A 20163-nucleotide genomic window follows, 5' to 3' on the forward strand; every position below is an offset into this window, starting at 1 on the left:
TTCTTCTACCCAAACTGATATTATCTATATTCCTCGATTTTAAGACAGTTTTGAACGTCCCAAAATATTATTACCACTCAAGGTATTATGAAGAAGTTTTTAAATCAAACACTTCATTTTACACCAAGGTGAAAAAAAGTTTAACACTAAGTTTCTGCATGTGTTTCTTGTTGGTAAATGTTGGTGTATCTACATGGACTGACAGATTAGTGAACGAAGTGCGCAAATTTATAGCATCAGCTACCTTTTTCAATCTCGTTCCTAGAGGTCCCACTCCCCTCATCCACTTTCGAGCAGGGCTCGATAACACCCACCAAGATTGGTTTCGCTTAGAAATTGGAAAAAACCATTGTACATCTCAGTTCCAAAGAAAAACTTTCGTGGGTACATAAATAATGACAATCTTTAATGAGGAAACTTTTTCACTAAAAAGTGGTTTACAAAAAGGACCTCGAAAATTAAAAATTAAAAATTTACAATGAATAAAAATGCTAAAAGATGCTACTAAAAACTAATGTATCTTATGTGTAATACAAAACTTAAATCAATGAATTAAAAATCTGACGCTTCAAAATATTTACATTATCAGAGGCTTGTATAGTTTTGTCCAGCGAGTTAAAATCACTTACAGCATGATAGCCAGTTCTTTGTTTACCCCAGTTTCTTTTAACGGATGGAATTTTGAGGTTTGCTTTATTTCTTGTGTTGTAACTATGCTTTTCTTGCTGAGTGACTAATGTTAATTCGTGATGCGTGAGACCATTAAGACATTTATATACATGTACGCATCGGCGCTGGAAGCGCCTTTTTCTAGTGTTAACCACTTCAGTGTAGTTAACGCATCAGACGCAGAGGAATACAGTGGTCGATCTAATATTATTTTAGCCGCCTTATTTTGAAGCACTTGCAAACTAGACATTAAAGTTACATTACGTTTGTCTCCCCAAACTAAATCAGCATACTCGAATAAGGGCATAACAAGGCTTTTATAAAAAAAGATGCGCGCCTTAAACGGTAACAAATGCTTAATGCGTCTAAGTAGGCCAAGCCTTTGATTAACTTTCCCTGCCATGTATTCGACATGATTTGTCCACGAAAAATCAGACGATATTAAGATTCCAAGATATTTAAAACAAGTAACATTGTTTATACAATGATCAAAGATTGAAACAGTTAGAGCTATTTTCCTCTGTAACTTCTTGTTACTGCCTATAAGCATGCATTTGGTTTTGTCCAGATTCAGTGTTAACTTATGTTCATTCAGCCATTTCGCCACAGCCAGGAGGTCTTGGTTGAGCTTTTCAGTCAGCTCCTGAGAGGAAGACCCAGGGGTGGATCCAGGATTTTGAGTGAGTAGTTTGCACCCGAGGACCCACTCCTGCTAGGGGGGTTCGGGGGCATGCCCCCCGAGAAAATTTGAAATTTGGAGCTCTCTAAAGGCCATTTCATGCATTTTTAGAAAATTTAATTGCCCCCAAAAGACTAAAAAAGCATGTAATCAAAAAGGCAAAAAACATTTATTTTTCTTGAAAGTACTACAGGAAACACTCTGATCTACAAATATTCCAAACATTCTCTCAAATTTCTTCTGTGTTGTGCTCCTATAATGAATGAAATGAATGAAAGCCAGGCTCAATAAATCCAAATGTTTAGCAACACTAAAAACAACATTTCCTGAGCTGGCTTTTATTCATTTCATTTATAGGAGCACAACACAGAAAAGAATTTGAGAGAGAGAGAAGGGCTTTATGGATGGTTAGCCTGTGTTGGGAGCTGGAATTAAAAAAATAAAACAATTATTAGAAAAATATAAATTATAAGAATCATAAAATGATATACAAATTGAAGTAAAATGATAATTTGAAATAATACTAGCCTTTCTTCATCCTTGGGAATTGCTGTGAAGCTGGTTGAGTTCAGTGAAAATGTTTGTTAACCATTTAAGCTTAACATGAAAACCCAATGTCAATGTCAATGGAAAATCATCACAAGTAAAACAAAAGAGAAAATAACCTTGAAATGAGTTGAAAAAAGTTATACAGGCACCAGTTTGAGCTTCTGTACTGTTCTCCATCAGTTTAAGGATTATGAGACTTAAAGGCCATAACCCAGACAGAACATAACTCACAAGTACTCTAGAAACAGCTGGTGCAAAAAATTATTACAAAATGTTTGCCATTCTCATTCTCCTAGGATGTAACTCAGCAAATAAATCTATTATACGTTCAAGGTCAAAATCCATGTCTCTGTGGGCATGCATCAGTGCCAATCCATTCAGTCTGTCCTGGGTCATTGTATTTCTCAAATAGTTCTTAAGATTCCGAAGGGATGATATGGATCTCTCACAAGATGCAGATGAAATTGGAATTGTGATCAGGACTTTCAGCATGGAATAGATGTTGACATATGCATCTTTGTCAATATCCTTCAGTGTAGCCTCCAAACTGTCAGGAATAATATCTCCTCTGTTATCCCTCCCCTTCCACAATCTCTCCCATAACAAAAGCTCTGCCTGTAATCCTGCATAATTTGGTATGTCCTGTCTGTAATGGTTACAAAATTCCAAAACATTGGCCTTCCAGGCAGGGTCAGTAGCTAGTAAAACAGAGGGAATAATCGAAATACCTTTATAGCAAACAAATACATCATCCTGGAATCTGGTGTTGAGCTGCTGGAGTACATGGTCAAGAAAAACTCTAGTGAGATTGATCTTGAAATATCCCTCAGGAGTTGCGGCAGGAGCATTATTTCTATGCATTTGTCTCTGGGCTATCCTTGGCATTTCTGGCTGGACTGCTACTTGTCTTGCAATGGTCACTGCTTCCTGGTAGAGATTACGATGTCTGTTATCAATGTCAGTGCTCATGTCTTCAAGGACTGATTTCAAAAGAGCAAGTTCATCTTTAGCTTTTAGAAGATCTATTGCTTTTTGTTGCAGCTTCACTGTGAGTGGTCTAGTTAATCCCAAAATATGTCTGACAATAACAAGAGAAACAATAAAGGAAAAGTTGATTGCATTAATTAAGGACTGAGCATCATGTCTGCTTGTTGGATTCCTGGTTGAGTCTCCAGGGCTGTTTCTGTTAAGTGAGATGTCTTCAAGTGTAGCTGTGACTGGGTAGAGAAGTTCAACTATGCGGTCCATTCCATCAATCCGTTCAATCCATCGTGTGCGGCACACATCAATTAAAACAGAATGGTTTGCCCGAGGCAATAGTTCTCTGATCTTGGCTATTAAATGTTGTTGACGCTTGGGAGAGTTGTTAAAAAAATTAGAAATCTTGCGCACAATATCCATCATGTTCCTGACAATTGGCAATTGGCAAGTGTCTGCTATGCACAAATTAAGCCTGTGGTTCATGCAGTGGACATAGATTGCCTTTTCGTGTTCTGCACTGATCAATGAGGAGGCTCCATTTAGTCTTCCAGCCATATTGCCTGCACCATCATAACACTGCCCACGACAGTCTTCCATTGTCAATCCTAAGTTTGCTACAGCTGCAGTTATAATGTCCTTGATAGCCTCCCCTGTTAATCCCTCCTCACAAATGTAATACCCAATAAATTCTTCTCGGATGGTTTTAGTTGTATCCAGAAATCTTATTACTACAGAAACATTCTCCTTATTTGAAATGTCAGCAGCTTCATCTGCCATAACTGAAAAATACTTACTATTTCTTATTTCCTGTGATAGATCATTCAAAATGTGAGCACCAACAGTTTCTATCATTTCATTCTGAATGGTCTTTGAAATGTATGTGGCATTTCTGGGTGCAGTGTCCAGGTGTTGCTGCAGTGTTTGGTCACCACTGTGAGTGTCTACCCGGAATTCTAGCAATGCCTGGAAATTACCGGTTAGGGCAGCATTAGTGGGATCATCATCTCTCCGCCCCCTGAGTGGGATGTTGTTTTTCCCACAGAAAATAATAGTTTTGAAAAGGGACTTTAGAATCTCCCGATTTCTCGCGATTTGCTGTTGAACTATGTTATTTAACTGCTGGTCAATTGGGACAGCTCCTCTTTGCATCATTCTCTTGAAATCATTCATAGCAGTCATAGAAAAATTGTGAATTTCACAATTTCCTAGCGAGTGTTTGGTTAAGCGAGAAGCGGCCGAAGTCCAATTTGTGAGAGGAGACTTCAATAATTTGTCTAACTTATTAGCGTTCGCCCACACTGAACTCCAAAACAAACACAAGCTAACCAAAATGCTCCATCGAAATATTTGGAGTAAGCTAGCCATGGAAATCTTTTCAGCCAGCCCGAGACAAACTTACGAGATTTTCCATTTTCCATTGACAGGGGGAAATCAAAAAGCTCACCTGGTTTCCACACGTTTTCGACGAACTCCAGCTTCTGATGCGGCGAGTAGTTGTGGATCTCGTCGAAAACTAGGCCAATGTCGAAGGGAGAACAATCCTCCCTCCGACAAACAGGATCTCCGCGAGTCATAACACTAGTATTTTTTAAACGTTTAACAGTAAATTCCGTCGTTAACCCCTGAGCAAGTTCAAAAGTACTTGTATTGTAGGAGCAACGAAAGAGACCCGCTGGGGGAGGAACTGCCCTTTTTATACTTTGTCAGTAGTTTCCAAGGTAGTTTCCAAACACAACTGGCCAATCAGAAGAGTGTTTTGAGTGAGTTCCGATGACGAAATCTTTGCTAGCCAATCGTGAGGGGTTTTGACTGTGTTCCGCCTGTTATTGTCACCAAATAAATACAAGGACTTACGCCCACCGGTTGCGTAAAGATTGGCTCCACGAACATTTTCCGACGGCTTCCGACGGTTTCCGAGGTGTAATCGAAGCTCGAAAGGCCAGCGCGTGATCCGGAGCGCTCCCGAACGCCTCATGACCGCAATTATAACGAAATTAGTCATTCTAAACGTATTTTCTTTAATAAATAACTGTAAAACAGGAAGATGGTTTATTTCTGGAAGACGTTTAGTGATTTCCACAAAAGTATCAGAAGTTTCCAAAGGGAAATTAGAGTGTTTTCCAAAAGTACTTTTATCAACATTTAACTAGGTCGGAAAAAATTTGAGTGAGTTCCGGAAATCAGGTAAACTACCCTGGATCCACCCCTGAGACCCATAGCAGTAGATCACCGTGTCATCTGCATAAAGTGATGCTTGACAGGCATCTAGAACGCTTGGCAAATCGTTAATGTAGATGACAAATAGCAGAGGACCCAGAATACTTCCTTGAGGGACCCCATGGGTAACTGGCAATTCATCAGACAACTCATTCCCACAACATGTACGCTGTTTCCTGTCAGTAATGTAAGAGCGGAACCACTGAAGCGAGTTCTCACATAAACCAATTTTGGAAAGCTTGCGTAACAAAATCCGATGGTCCACGGTGTCGAAAGCCTTGGTTAAATCCAAAAACACGGCCCCACACAGTTTACCTTGTTCCATGTTCAATAAGACTTCATCAGCAAATGATGTCAAAGCAGATTCAGTAGAGAGCCCCTTCCTGAATCCAAACTGTTTCCTTGTGAGAAGGTTGTTAATAACCAAGTACTGGTACAACTGGGAATGCACGGCTTTCTCGAGAATTTTACTGAGTGTCGGTAAAATAGAGATAGGTCGATAGTTCGATGCATTTGATCGGTCGCCTGATTTAAACAAGGCTGTAATTTTTGAGCATTTCCACAATTTAGGAAATTTACCAGTAAGAATCGATCGATTCAACAGCTTAGTGATGGAGGGAGTGATTGTATTAGCAGAGCTCTTGAGTAGTCAAGCACTAATTTTGTCCAAACCAATTGCTTTATTTGTCTTCAAAGAGGTAAGCTGCTGAAACACAAACGATTCCTCTAGTTCAGTTAACTGGAACTGAGACAACGGTTGTTCTAAAACCAAGTTGCAATTCGACCAGGTAGTCGTTATTTTGTCAGCTAGGCGCTTGCCTATGGATGCAAAGAAGCTATTCAAAGCAACAGCAATGGATTTGGAAGTGGTGTGCTGAATGCCATCGGAAATGATGCACTGAACCTTTTCTGAGGATGAATTACGATTGCATGCTTCGTTTACAGCTTTCCACATTTTGCCGTGATCTCCTCTGGCTTCCTCGATCATGTCACAGTAATATTTCGACTTAGCAGATTTTACTAAGCGGTTTACTTTGTTCCTCAGTTTCCTGTAAGTGTTCCAGTGCTTTTCTGAGTTCGATTTACGTGCTTTACGATGATACCAGTCTCGATCTCTCATTGATTCGCTAATTTTGCTATTCATTCAAAGTGTTCTCATATACATCTGAGAACCTGAAGAACTCCAAAGTGATGTAAATACAGAGAAACACACATAAATTTGCGGAGAGCTTGAAGCCGCGTCCGAACGCCATGATAAAAGTATCACTTCATATACTGATAATCGCGAGTGACACACACATTCAGCTTGTTTACGATTTCAGTGATTTTGTATCCAAGATAGTTTTGTTAAGACTATCCAGTTAATAGTTAACATATAAATGTTATTTCCATTTCATATTAAAGCCGTTGTTTGTGACCTCGCGAAAAAGTAGATTCAGCTGAAACACAGGAAAACAAACTGGGTTAATTGTTTTATTAACCGAGTTGATAATTAAAATTGGCCTCGCTAACGAGCTTCTAAAGCTAACGTTTTGAGCACTGGCCGTTCGGGCGTCGGTTTTGAGTGTTAGCCCCTTAGGCGTTAGTTTCGAGTGTTGGCCCTTTAGGCGTCAGTTTCGAGTGTTGGCCCTTTAGGCTTTAGTTAAGTGTGCGATGTGGGACTCAGAGGGTCTTAGAGCGCACAAAGTCCTGTAGTAAACCGGAATAGACCCAGAGCACAAGATCGTTTTATCTCAGATCTTAGCGCATAAAAGTAAATCATTAGTTTTTCTCCTAACGACTGAAAAACTTAAATTAAATTCAACAGATTTTCAAATCCGTTTATCTGGGCTCAACGTGACCTATGCCGGGCGTGTTGAGAATTGTTCTCATGGAGTCTGGGGACGCGTCACTGGACCTTGGGAAAAAACGAAGGCTGAAGTGGTATGCAGATTGCTTGGCGTCCCAGGTAACGTCACGGCCTTGAAATATCCTCCGTTTTGGAGAAGGGTCTGGACCGGTCTACATGTTTAACGTTCGTTGTACAGGAAGTGAGGAGACTTTTCAACAAGCACTGCGTGAATTAACAAATATCAGGGGGTGTAATGAGCCCGTATACATGACGTACATGTACAATGAATGTCTATAAAAACCAAGAAGTGGGTGTAATATGCAAGACATATGAGCCCGATATTGACGTCCTCGGTAAGGAATAGAATTTTTATTCTTTTTTTTGCTTCGCTGCGCACTTTTTTTTTTTTGGTAATGAAGGGATTTAAGAAAGTTAAGCTAAGTTTATGAAGTAAAAAATCTCTATGTATCAAGATTTTGTTTTTGAAGTTTGGTCGTGGATAATATCTTCCTCAGATCGCATTTGTATGATTGACACATGTCCTACTAACTATTAACACAAATATATTAAATGTATCTTCTGACTCGTAAATACTGACAGAGAACTTTAGGTTTCGACGGGTTTTGAACCCATACTTCCAGCTTATTTGGCTATGGAAGTCACAACTATGTGCCGATTGGATTTCAGCCAATTGGATAGGAGATACTGACAGTAATGTCTAATATCAATATACAATAGCGTGTGAACTCGACCTGATAACCCAGAGAAAGAAATCAATTTGCAATTCAAAACTATATCAAGTGCGATGACCTAAAAGACAGTTTGCGATGACCTTTTCGTCTGGTAGAATGCAACACTTTGAAGGAGGAAAATGTCAACTCCCTGTTGTTACACTTTATTACACTTTCTAAAGCAATGCATATTTGTATAGGCCCTGTTTAACGCATACAGGTGCCATACGTATTTTGCGTCCTCCAGTATATACACAAGTTGTGCAACGCTTTCGAGTGGTATACCATGGAATATCCAACCGGTCACTAATAATAGGAACACTCAATTAGATGTATGTTTAGTGCAATAATGTCTTTTTCCAACCGCTTTAAATTAAATTTGATTTGACTGACTGTTCTACTATTAAGTTTAAGTCTTACTTCATGAAAACTCTAAAAAACTGGACTTCGATCACAACCGCGAAGAGCAGTAAGGAAATTGTCTCGGTCGGTGATAAGGACTTTATAGTTGAACTACTCTTTCGACTGGAATGCGTGAGAAGGGAGAAAATGCACCTGTCGTTTTCTGCTGCCATCTTCTCTTCCGGAGCAGAATTTAAGTTTAAATTTACAAAATTCTTATTCCAGCTGGAAAAACGGGAAATTTTCAGCTCTCTTATAGATAATTTGCCTGTGACTTCAAGCCGGACATAATATATTACTGGCAATGCAGAACCATAAAAATCGGCGCTATATTAGTGGTACAAACCTATGCTCCAGAAGATTAGTCTTTTCTTTTACTCCCACCAACAAATTTGGCCGCTGGTTACGTGAGTCAAACCCTTTATACATTTCTTGGCCTAAAATTTTGCCGTTTTCCCGTAAGTTTTTGGTACTTTTGGCAAACCATATTCACTTAACAAAAGTTTAAGTTGCGCTTTATTGCATTGACCAACAGTAAACCGTCTATTCGTATTGAAGGCAATTCAATAATTTTACACCGTAAACTGTTTTCACCGTCATCCACACAATCATGCAAGGTTATTACCTCGCAACTTTAACCAAGTCGATCGAAGTGCTTTTATTTTCAAACACCAATCTTTCAATGGATTGTCGCCTCCACACTTTATTTATTAAGCATTTCTGATACCATTTTTAAGGAATGACTCGAAAAATTCGGTTTTTTCGATCAACTTTTGAATTGATTGTTGGAAAATTAAGTAAAGGAATCTATTTGAACCTCCGTAAAAGGGGTTGAAAAAGTTCCAGTTATTGTCTCAGGTCAACCTGCCTCAGCTGTAATGTCCTCCGGTGTTCAAAAATTGGTCGAACTTTCTATTGAGATGTTTTCCAAGCTCATCTACCTCCTTTAATCCTTCTAAAGTTTCTTTTATCTTCCTCCGAAGGGCTGGCCCCTTTTCAGACGAGTCGTTCATCAGCATGCATTCTTTATTCCATCCATTAAAGACGTCTTCGATTCTTCTGAAATTCATCCTCACGTTGTCTAACATGTCGTCCCGGACTCGTCGAAACTTGGTTTCAGCGTATTCCAGATCATGAAAAACTGCAGCTTTCTCATTTTCTTGTCTAGAAACTATTCCATGTGAACTGGTGGAAGTCATTCTGTCCCACATAACTGGCATTGTTAACCTACTAACGCCTCCACCGGGCCGCATCTAAAAATTATGGGTGAAAAAGATGAGATGGGTTGTTAATGGTCCATTCTCGTGATCCAGTTAAACTGATCATTGAATAGACGTGTCAATAAAGTGATTCAGATTGGCTGAGAGTCACGCATGTCCTTTATAGAGCTCAGCTTAGAGTGATGCCTGGTAGTGCCCATTAGTAGTGTTGCCAAGCAGATCGACCTCAACAAAGATCAGGACAGGATCAGGTTTCCATCAAAATACCACCAACAATGCAATATGCCACGATGCCCGTGTATCATATGTGACGCTTAGCCTGTGAATCTTAGGCTATTATCAGCTATGAGAAGTAAGAGCCACTCTTTTACAAGTTAAAACTAACCTTAGCTGACACCGTTACTCCTTTGTGTCCCATACTAACGAATGGAAACAACAGTGATTCCTTATCGTCAAAATTGGTTGAAATGGTTACTTGAGTGATCTGTTTGCCATTTAGAGTAAACAAAATAGGGACTTCTCCATTTCCAGCCATTTCAAACATCACCATGCAACCAATCACATCGCCTCGATCAGCCATAGCATCTGAAATAAAAAATAATTTCTTCAAGGCTGAGTATAGTTAAAGAACTAAAACCACTTTGGGCCCGGCGATAATTGACAAGGAACAATAGTTATGTCCAAATAAACTGTTGATTTGTATCAGTACAATGTCATCCACTTAAAGGAAAAAAGAAATATATTTCAAGCATATCATCATCATTATTATCATCATGATCATCATTTTATTTGCCTTTGTGACAATTCAAAAACATTAATGATCAGCATTACAATTGGAAGGCGAGGAGACCTCATGAAGCCTCTGGGCTTGTGGGAAAGGCCACCACTTACAGTAATACATTGAAAAAAATAAGAGCTGCGAATGTGCCGGTTGGCTAATTCGGTGATTTTTTGAGTAAAAACTATTGCATCTTCGTCATAAAACTAAGAAGACTTGTAGAGTCCCTGAAACAGGAAGAGAGTTCCAAATTTTAGGACCTCGGTAGAGAATTGTAAATTGCTTGAGATTAGTACGGCACAAATGCATTTGATAATTACTAGCTGTTCTGGTACAGTAGCGATGAATTTGGCCATTTGTTACAAAAAGATTAAGAAGTAATGTGGGGAATAGGTAATTATGATAATCAAACATGAATTTTCGTAATTTCAAAGGTATTAACTCGGAAAATATCTTTATTCCCCATAGTTTGGAGAATGAAGGAGCGGAATAGGCTCGATAGTCTGAAATGGTGATAGCCCGCACAGCTCGCTTTTGCAAATATTACATTCTTTACGATTCGTATGTGATACATATTTGTCCTGTGCACCTTCAATTTCAATGATTGAGTTTGCGGTAAAAGCGTCGAAAATATTTCCGTTGATATGGTACCCGATACATTCGTTAGTCCATCCTCGGCTCCGATTGACATGAGATTCGTAATTCTTTCCCGCCACTCCCATCTCTAGACTTCGACATTCTCCTGCTCCCAAAATGAGAACCTAAAAGTAGAAAAGAAAGGAACCAGAAAATGATCAAAAACATCGTTCCACAACGTATTCGCATACGCTGTAAGGATAAGAATAGAATGAGGATGAGAACAGGTAGTTTGATACGAAAATTATCCGGCGTTGGCAATTACCACCTACTGAATGCTTGTAGCTAGTAGGTTAAATATTGAAGAACGTTTGATGACTTTTACTCGCTACTACTAGTAGTTCCGACAGAAGATCATTCTTAAAGCTTGAAAATGGAAATAAGAACAATCGACTGATTTTTCTACCTGTTTAGGCCCAGTAAGCCCCCTTGTGTGTTTCTGTCGGGTTATATTGGAAAAGGGTTGGTATAGTAAGTGAATTCCTTCCTCTACGCATTAATTTATCTATATATTGAGTCATTCATTTGTTTTCCGAAATTTTTCATGGAGGTTGATGTGCCTTTTCGACTTCTCGTTGGCATGCAACTGATTTATTATTTTGATTAATTCAGACCAGTGTCATTTAACACTATGCCACTTTTTGCGACTTTAGAGGTAATTCTTTGAAAGCATTAGCATAAAATGATTGGTTCAAATTGCCTTTGTATTGTCTTTTTGAACTCTCTTTCCCCTATCTGACCGAACTTCATAATATGAGTAAGATCGAGAAAGCACGTTCATATTGTTTTGGTATATTTCTTACCTCAAATCCAGGAAACTCTGAAGTGAAAGGAATAAGATATCTGGCACCATGATTCTTTTGTGAGGCTGTTGGGTGATCCTTGCACGTCTTGCAAACTTCCTCTCCCTCGTACATGAGAAGGCAATCCTCTATCCTTATGCCTTCACTCTTCCACGCCTATCATTCAAAGGAAAGAATTAAAAAACAGAAACAATACTGGTGAAGTTATTTTATTAATAAGAAGGAACTCTTTGTCCAGACTGAACTTAATCCGATTGGTAAATGGTTTTAAACTGTTTTCAATAGCGTCGGTGGCAATCCAGAATTGCTTTAGTTTTTCTTAGCTATAGTTTGCTGAGTGATTGATTTATAAAACTCGCGCCACTTTATCAACTAATCAAAATCACAACTAAAATCGATCGTTACTTGATAACTTGCTTTCCTCCGCGCTCTAGGTTGTTTGCTTCTTTTAGCTCTGAATTCTTATTGTCTTTTTTGAAATTTTCTTCCCCTCTGATTGGCTGTTATTCTAACTTTGGCTTTGGTTTGAAAAGTGCCCTACGTAGGGTAAGGATTATTTTGATCAACTACGTCTAAGTGAAAAAGTTTTCCACTACAGTCGTTTATCGTTTGCCATACGATCGCAATACATTAAAAATCAAACAGGAACTATTTCGGAGCTAATGAAGCACCCACTTCGTATATTAACGGAAAGAACCTCACCTTCGGACCCGTTGGTAAGACACATTTGTCGTACCCATTCGAAATAAAGGTGTTGTAAGCAACTTGATTCGTCATTGGTCGAAGGTTTCTAGTTTCCTGAAAGACTTGATCCATTTTATCTTGATCTGTTTTAAATGAGAAAGGCAAGATTATTCTCTTTCTAAGCAAAAGACAACGAAATATTTCAAAATAATTCCATAGCATCATCATTTCTACATATCTCGATTAATACTGGCTATGTTTGTATTTCAACTTAAAAAGAATTAAACAAGATTAAAAAAAGTAAATCAAAATTATTGTAACAGTTACCTGTGAGTGGAAATATGTACCCATAACTTGCAAAATATTTGGTCTGAAGATTTTTGACAACCAAATCTAACGACTCCCTCTGCAATTTGAGTGCAACAGCAAGAATCAGCTTCTCATACTTTCATTAATCAGGAATTGAATAACAACAATTACAGTGATCCTATGTCACTGAGAAGTTTGGTTCGTGTGCCTCGTATGAAAGTATGAAAGCTTTACCTTAAGTTTTAGCATCTTCTCTTCCATTTGTGATATTCGTATTGATCTTGGTCGCTTCACAAGGTTGCGCTTTGAAAAGTTTGAAATAAACAATATAAAATAGATAAGAATATTTTCTTTAAAACGTCGTGCACTGCGAATGCTTGTTTGATATTATGAGCGTAATAGTTTCCTCGTTGATCTGAATTCAAGTTGTTTCCTTTAACTAACATTATGATATCCTATAATATCCTCGAGAGTAAATTTAGCGATATTCCGACATTATGTCCTCTTAAAAAAGGATAATAATTCTATTGTTTTTTTCTGTTTTGTTTTGTTTCTTTTTATATCGATTTGTTTATTTGTTATTTTTCCTCTTCCCAGAAAAAAGAAAAAAGGAAAAGATGATCTGGAAGAGTTAGTATTCATTGGAAATTATGTGCTATTACTGCTTCATTCCAACTAAGATTGACTTCACTTTACAAATCATTTACATTTCCATCCTTTATGTCGATCTCTTGTTGTCTTTCTCGCCTCCACCTGAGGCAGAAGCAGAAACATTGGAAAGAGGAACGCAAACCCAACAGCAGACTTGAGACGAGGTTAAAAGGAACAGGAATGGGATCATATGAGCTGTACGTCTGAATTCTCATGGCTTTACGGAATGACCATTCTTTTAAGGAATTATCCTTTAAAATGAAAGAAGAATGTAAGTCGAAGTGAAGTATATCTTCCTCTTTATTCAACTCGCTGATCTACCTGGTAAATAGATTATGAGCTCGAGATTTATTTGGCGTGATAGTTAATGAAGGCGAATCTAGAATCATGGAAATCAAGAGCAAATAATATCATTGGTTTCGTACAAATCTACCATTCGTTCAAAACTAAAAAACAAGCAGGCCATCAATCTTATTTTATTTTGCTTACATTCGTAGGTAAGGCGAGTTACTTTACTCGCTGTCTATCACGAATTAGATAGCGAGTAGCGTAGCCAATCAGTTTGCAGCATTTGTAATAGAACGCTATATAGTAAATTTCTCAAACCACCGATATTCAGTTTAGCCTGAGACACTTGTTCCCTCTCAGCCAATTTTTTTCAAAGCTTCCATTTATGGCACGACTCCAGAGAGAATTTCAACCAGAAATCAAGGAACTAAAACCATCTCTCAAGAAATACACCGAAATGTCGAGCAAAGATAGCGAAGCGTATGGGAATGCAAAGCAATACGCGTGAAACACACGATCAGGTAAATCATTCCAAAATAAAAAGAGATTATTACCTCAACTCGTTGATATGTGTTTGATAGAAGTGCTATCATCATATTCATAAGGAGAACAGCTCCCATGATCATAAAACCTCCATACAAAAAGCGAACCACAGTCACTGATAATTCGTCTGACGAGTCCAGTGGATCAAGCTCTACAATTCCCAACAAGGACCAACATAGATGCTTTGCTACAGTCCACCAACTACAACAATCAGAAATTTTAAATTTTAAGATTCACTTTGTAATCTATAGATATAAAACTGTAGTGCATAGTCCACATGTAAGCACCGGTGTGGTTCGATTGAGCATACATACGATTAACACACCCATCGTAAAAGAGTTGCAAATCAAGTTACCCAAACAAAACATACCAGGAAAGAACAGCTGCACTGCAAGCTCTATATGGCAAAAGATACAAAGAGGCTATTATTAGGATTGATTTGCTTCTAATGTACTCCAATAATTAGGAAAACAACTTTATTTTGTACCAGTCAATAACAATGATTTGATAACTTGCATTGGCTTGAGATTCTTCTCTGAGGTTTGTTTTTTTGCGCTTTTTTTTCAAGCGATTTTTTCAAAAAATAATGGCAGGTTAATTCGGATTATTGTTTAAAGTCCGAAATTAGTTACCCGGGCTAAATATTGTCTCATACATTAAGGTTATCATGTCATTTTTAGTAAAAACAATTAATCATCTAATAAACCTTTTTCTGCGCTGAGGAAGTTTAAATGATTGACTTCGTTATCTCTCACTTACGCATTTTTGTCTTCGTCTTCCTTAACGAGGTAGGATTTTTCTGCAACGTATACTTTGGTTATAGCAATAGAAAATGCTAAAATCGCAGCGATAAACTGCCAAAATATGATCGCCACGTCTTTAAGAATGAAAAACAACGCGATTTGAATGGCACCCACTCCTCTGGTAATTTCCATCACGAGACCAAACGCTCGGAAAGTAAGGAACATGGTGTTGAGGCCGTAAAGATAACCAGTTATAACAAGGGCTCTGTTATCAACCACAGAGTCTGATACCGCCCATGTCAGCATTCTCAAGACAAAAATGGTGAGGTATACAATGATTGTGGTTAAATCCAGGACGTTCCAACGATCACTGAAGGACCAAAAATATGCAAAGTCACATAATTAAAGAGATTCTTTACCGTATATCAGGCTCTCTCTCATTCTAAATATCACTCATTTTTTCCCAGTTCTTATCGATTAGGGCCCGTTTTCAATAACTGCTTCATAATCTTAGATGACGTAGCACGAATTTGTACTACTATTCCTCATAACCGGAATCTAACACCCCTCTTTTTTCTGTAAAGTTATCGTCCTCCTCTCTTGACAACCAGAGATTTGAGGGGGAAGTCTTACAGGGGACGCGAGGGGGGAAAAGAGGTTAGAGATACCAGAAACACAAGGTTTCTGGGGCCACGACTTGTAGGTGGGATTAGGCTTAGGATACTCGGACTTAACGTGTCCAGGGAATATTTATGGTGATAATATAACAGATCAAAGATCTCTTGCACAAATATATAACCGGTCTTTCCGGGATATAACCGATCTTTCAAAGATATAACCGGACTTATTTTGCTATCGCAAATCTCCCTTACATCAGTAACCTGCAACATACTTTCTGGAGTAACGCGTAATTTCATAACCTTTCCGTCAAACAGATGTTTAAATAAATTACTAACTATTTAAGTGGGATTGCTCAAGAGATTATAAACTGTTTATAATCTCTTGGTTTGCTAAACCCTGAAAATCTTAGGACATTTTTATGAAATGTTAAAAGTAGTTTTATTCAATAATTGTTCTTTACATACTTACTTCAGGTATTTACTAAATCTCATCCCCAACGACGTTGATTTTGATTTCCGATTACTGGTCTCTTTCAGCTCAGTTAAAATTTCAACACTACCACAAGTCATTGGTTCCTTGATACCCGGCTTGTCTGACTCTTCACTTTGCAATACCTTTGTGTCGCTTATCTGTTTGATTTCAGTTACTATTCGACCCATGTAGAACACACAGACAGCCCACTCTAGTCTACTGATTGAAATGCTCGAAGGCGCAAGACAAGTAGCGAAGTGTAGTCCTAGGTGGACCAGGAAACTGAAAGTGTCACGGACAAAGATGAAATACGGGATGGTGAAGTACTTGAGATAACTTCCTGCCAAAAAATAATAATCGGAGAAAAAGTAAAATTTACCATCGAAGTCTGAAGGCATTAGGTATATATAATACATTTTCTGCCGATAGTTTTACTCACCGTATATGTCTTCCTTGTTGCGAAATATTCCTTGTCAGAAGAAACCAAGAAAAAAAATTTTAATTCGTTAGTGATACAAGAAAAAAATGATATAATATCTGCATTACCTATTGGTTTTAATAATAGATCCACAACAAAGTTTTTCTTCAACGTAGCAAGAAATGTTGTTAAAACTTTCTTAACTTCGACAAACAAAACTTTGCTGAACTTTTTCATGGTGCAGATTATCATTCTATATGCTAAATTTCTGGAGTTTAGTAATCCTTTAAAAAGTAATGTAAAACATCCTTAGGAAAAATGCTTGCATTGCGCCAACGAAGCTTTGCATTGTATCTTTCCTTATGGCACAATTTCAAGATTTCACCATAGAAAGTGGGATGAAGAACTTAAAGTCTCTTCATATCCAAGATTACCTTTTCTGTTCCTCATCTTCTTCCTCGCTAAATGATATCCCCCAAAAACAACGAAGATTATGGGGAAAAGAAAAACATCAAACACACACCAGACGTTCAGGAACACCCATATCCAGCGTTCAGTACTCAACCAAGAACATTTTCGCATCCAGCCAAGTTCACCATGCCACTTCTTTGTCATTTGGCTGTTGATTACTGGGTGTGCAAAGAACTTGAAAAGAAAGTTGCCACAGAGTTTTAAACTCCAGTGAAACCAAATTAATCATGACTAATCTGCTCTGCCCCAAACAAACAAACCTTAATTTTGTCCATTTGACAGCATCTAAAAATTTATAGATTTCCCCTGTCATATATAGTAATGAGGAGGCAAGGCCAATTGCAATAACATCAATCCAGTTCTTTATACGACAAAAATTTTACACAAGACGGCGGCCTTAGTCTAGAGAATGGCTGGAAAGAAGAAGGCCTGGGAGGTTCTGGTTTGTTTACACCTCCTAATTGAGAAAAAAAGGGACAGAGTGATAGTCTCAAAAGTAAAACAACCTGATATGGCTCTAACCTACAGTAGAACTGCCGCAAAGGAAAGTTCTGCCAACAGCCTTGTTAATGAGGCTCGCCAGTTTTCAAATCAGGGCCAGAAACAAAAGTAATTTTACACTTACATTCTTTTGTTTAAACTCTATCGCAGCGTCCATGACGTTGTCAATGGAATCTGATAAGAAAACATCACGTAATCGTCCACCTGATTTTAATGGATCAAAGAGGCGGGAAATAAATTCATCCAAAGAAGCGGCTAGCTTATTGAAATCCTCCTCGTCCGGTCCCTTTTTGTCAGCTAATCGTCGTAGTTTAAAAGTCACCTCAAAATAGATTTACAAAACAACATCGTGAACATAAAATTTATTAGAAATAGCAGTAAATGGCATGCGATACCTTGCCCTAATTTTCTTCACGAGAACGATAGTAAACATGAAAGGCGCCCGCTTTTTCTTCTTTATGAAGTAACTGACATGTTACGAGAGCCCTGTTGGGTCAAAAAATTATCATTTATCGCACCGGTAATTTCATAGGAAATCGAAACATTTGAAAAGGCTCGAAAAGTTTGTAAGTCACTCATCTCTGGCTCGTGATTTACAAATTTTTTTCGTGTTCTCCAAACATCTTGCGTGGGTTATCACGCCGGCAAATTGATAGAAAATGCTGTTTATGGCTTAATTGCATAAAGTTAATGAATTTGACAGAGGGTATTTTTAATGAACTTTCTGAAAAATCATACGAAACTTTCGTCAAGAAATATTCGCTTGCCTCAGTGTTGAATCAAGAAAACAGAACGTTATCGATAGAACAGGTCGGTCCTTTTATGGTCTCATTGCAATATCCGGTGCCAATTATTGCAGGATGTTCTCTGATATTGCTGTCTATAGCATTCAAACAATGTAAATGTAATACATTTTACCTCCATAGCCATCAGCAGAGCGTTCGTGTTACATTTTGTCAAAGCTCTCGGAGTAAGTTTGTCACTGATCTCATCAAAATCTCCATCCTTTATTGTCTTTCTCAAGCTATCTTCAAAGGCTGGCGTAAAAGTCAAATAAAAAGAACGTCATAAATGTGTTAGAATACTTCGAAAACTCAGACCACAGGTCTATTGTACATATATATTCAAGGTAAATACGATTTTACAATTGACCTGAAAACTTGGAATTATACAGATAAATATTTCGCTCTTTAATTCTCCTGAACCCTTTAAAAGCATGCAATAGTTAATACATTGTTTTGACTACAGGTCACCAAATGGGACGTAAGAGGTACGTTTAGACTATAAAAGTCCCAAACAGAACGAATTATTAATGTCATGTGCCTCATTAGAATTACTGCTTCGTTCTGGGCCTAAACGTCCTTCATTTTACATACTAACCTTTCCTGTCGTTTACTTCTTCGTTAGATACCCCCTGCAATTCTAACCAAGTAGTGTATTCCTCCATTGCGTATTCCTCTCTTGATAGATCAGTGTACTGTACACAAATCCCTACTATTCAGAGTTTGGAGCGCGCAAAAAAAGCACAGTGAAGTGAAGACTGCAAAACGGAACAGTTAAGAAATTAAATTGAAAGACAACTAAATCTCCCCAAGTTTCCAATAACCTAAATGGTGTTGCTTAAGCACTACAGTCATAATGTTAATTAACATGCAATATTAAACAATTTTCATAACCCGAGTGACTGATTTTCCAAGTTGACGACCGATGTTTTATACATCTACGTTGACGCTTCCAAGCAGTGTCAGAAGATTCGTTCAACCTTTTCGTTTTGTTCTTCTTTTTCCCCGACCTTAACTTCAATGATGTAAAAAAAACAGTGGCTTAGAGAAAAAATCTGATTGAGCAAAACATTGCTTTCGTCGCTTGATTAGTCGTACTTGGCTGATGGAGTTGATTTTAGGGGGAAAATCTTTACTTAGTAGTAAATGCCGGACCAACTAGAGATTGGCATCCAATTTTTGGATTCGTCTTTAATGAAACTAGGCACTATTAGCTCACTAGGTTGTCAAAGAATATTAACATCTCATTCTGTCTGACGACTGTGGTGATAGCTACTCAATATCGCCCATACGAACGTTAGAAACGAATGCTTCAGTTTTAAAATTTTAAGAAAACTGTACTAACATATTAATAATGAAATTTGCTTAGCTAACCTGTAATTTGAAAGTTCTTAGATTTTATAGCCTTCCGAGCGTGTTTTCAGGCGAATTAATATCCTCTTTAAACAGATTTGTCGTAAACCTATGTAAAAATGTACTCAGTCAGTGAAAAGTGTTCAGTCAGTCCCTGGAGATTCAACTTACAATGCAAAGACCCACAGATTCTTTAGGGAAAGAAAAGCTTTTGCTTTATTTGCACATAAATAAAATGCCGTCAACAGAAACGATTCAGCAATTTTCGTGGATTGCACGACAATATTTTCCCACAATAAAGCTTTTTTTCTCCTAACCATCTAGCAAAAAAATTTCAAATGAAAGACTGCCAGAGGATGACATGGCGAAATGATTTCAAGACTAAGCAAATGTTTTCAAAAGTGTTAGAAAGATTAAATGATGAATGTGATCATCAATGCGTGTATATCTATATGTTATCAGCTTGTTTGGAGAGGTTAAACCTCTAACTCCCGAGATCTCATGAGTAATTCTCTATATTGTCTGACATTCAATTCTTATGATGTCAATTTGGAGAATTTGGCATTGGATCTTCTAATAATCCCCTAATTGATGTTTTACTTTATTCTCATCACTTCTATGCTTGATATTGTATTGATATTGTGAGGAGAAATTCTCTCTTTGTCACTCGTGGGGGGTAAAGGGTTCACCCTTTTATAGGCTAACCAGCAGTACAAAAATAGTCTCTTGATTCAAATCACTGCGCAATAATTCAGGCTACGCCAAAACTGAACATCAACGCTACCGAGACGACCAACCTGCCAAGGTAAGCCTTACTTGATAAGTTCATGAA

The 20163-nt window shown here is 37.9% G+C and overlaps 2 protein-coding genes across 3 annotated transcripts; both read right to left on the minus strand.

The window, feature by feature from the left end:
• Window positions 1-2019: 2019 nt before the first annotated feature.
• LOC149050047 (52 kDa repressor of the inhibitor of the protein kinase-like) lies at window positions 2020-3820 on the minus strand. The gene has a single exon (XM_089196582.1). It carries the CDS (start codon window positions 3728-3730, stop codon window positions 2162-2164), a length of 1569 nt encoding a protein of 522 aa, XP_089052708.1. The 5' UTR covers window positions 3731-3820; the 3' UTR covers window positions 2020-2161.
• Window positions 3821-8183: 4363 nt separating this feature from the next.
• Window positions 8184-18739, minus strand: LOC149050048 (short transient receptor potential channel 4-like). 2 transcript variants are annotated; one of them, XM_089196585.1, is made up of 17 exons: window positions 18577-18739; window positions 18115-18233; window positions 17321-17518; window positions 16659-16869; window positions 16246-16275; window positions 15804-16146; window positions 14731-15084; window positions 14342-14368; window positions 13983-14172; window positions 13197-13391; window positions 12724-12792; window positions 12508-12586; window positions 12199-12323; window positions 11497-11652; window positions 10647-10818; window positions 9665-9864; window positions 8184-9312 (listed from the first exon to the last, which is right to left on the minus strand). In XM_089196585.1, the coding sequence occupies exons 1-17, from the start codon at window positions 18641-18643 to the stop codon at window positions 8929-8931; spliced, it is 2919 nt and encodes a 972-aa protein (XP_089052711.1). In that variant the 5' UTR covers window positions 18644-18739; the 3' UTR covers window positions 8184-8928. The 2 variants fall into 2 exon arrangements, with proteins under 2 accessions (XP_089052711.1, XP_089052712.1); XM_089196586.1 differs by lacking the exon at window positions 8184-9312 and having other exon boundaries at window positions 9716-9864; window positions 10709-10818.
• Window positions 18740-20163: the final 1424 nt, after the last annotated feature.

This window comes from Pocillopora damicornis, chromosome 2 (assembly GCF_964200805.1).
Source record: "Pocillopora damicornis chromosome 2, jaPocDami1.2, whole genome shotgun sequence".
In the NCBI taxonomy this organism is placed as follows: Eukaryota; Metazoa; Cnidaria; class Anthozoa; order Scleractinia; family Pocilloporidae; genus Pocillopora; species Pocillopora damicornis.

What these genes read in the sequence shown, in the direction of transcription:
- LOC149050047 (XM_089196582.1), bottom strand. Translation starts at nt 3,730, where the DNA reads ATGATAGAAACTGTTGGTGCTCACATTTTGAATGATCTATCACAGGAA.
- LOC149050048 (XM_089196585.1), bottom strand. Translation starts at nt 18,643, where the DNA reads ATGGAGGAATACACTACTTGGTTAGAATTGCAGGGGGTATCTAACGAA. An exon ending in CTCTGCTGATGGCTATGGAG is followed by an intron (nt 17,519 to 18,114) that starts GTAAAATGTATT and finishes ATCTATTTTGAG; the next exon opens with GTGACTTTTAAACTACGACG. An exon ending in GAGTAACGGTGTCAGCTAAG is followed by an intron (nt 9,313 to 9,664) that starts GTTAGTTTTAAC and finishes CATAATTTTTAG; the next exon opens with ATGCGGCCCGGTGGAGGCGT.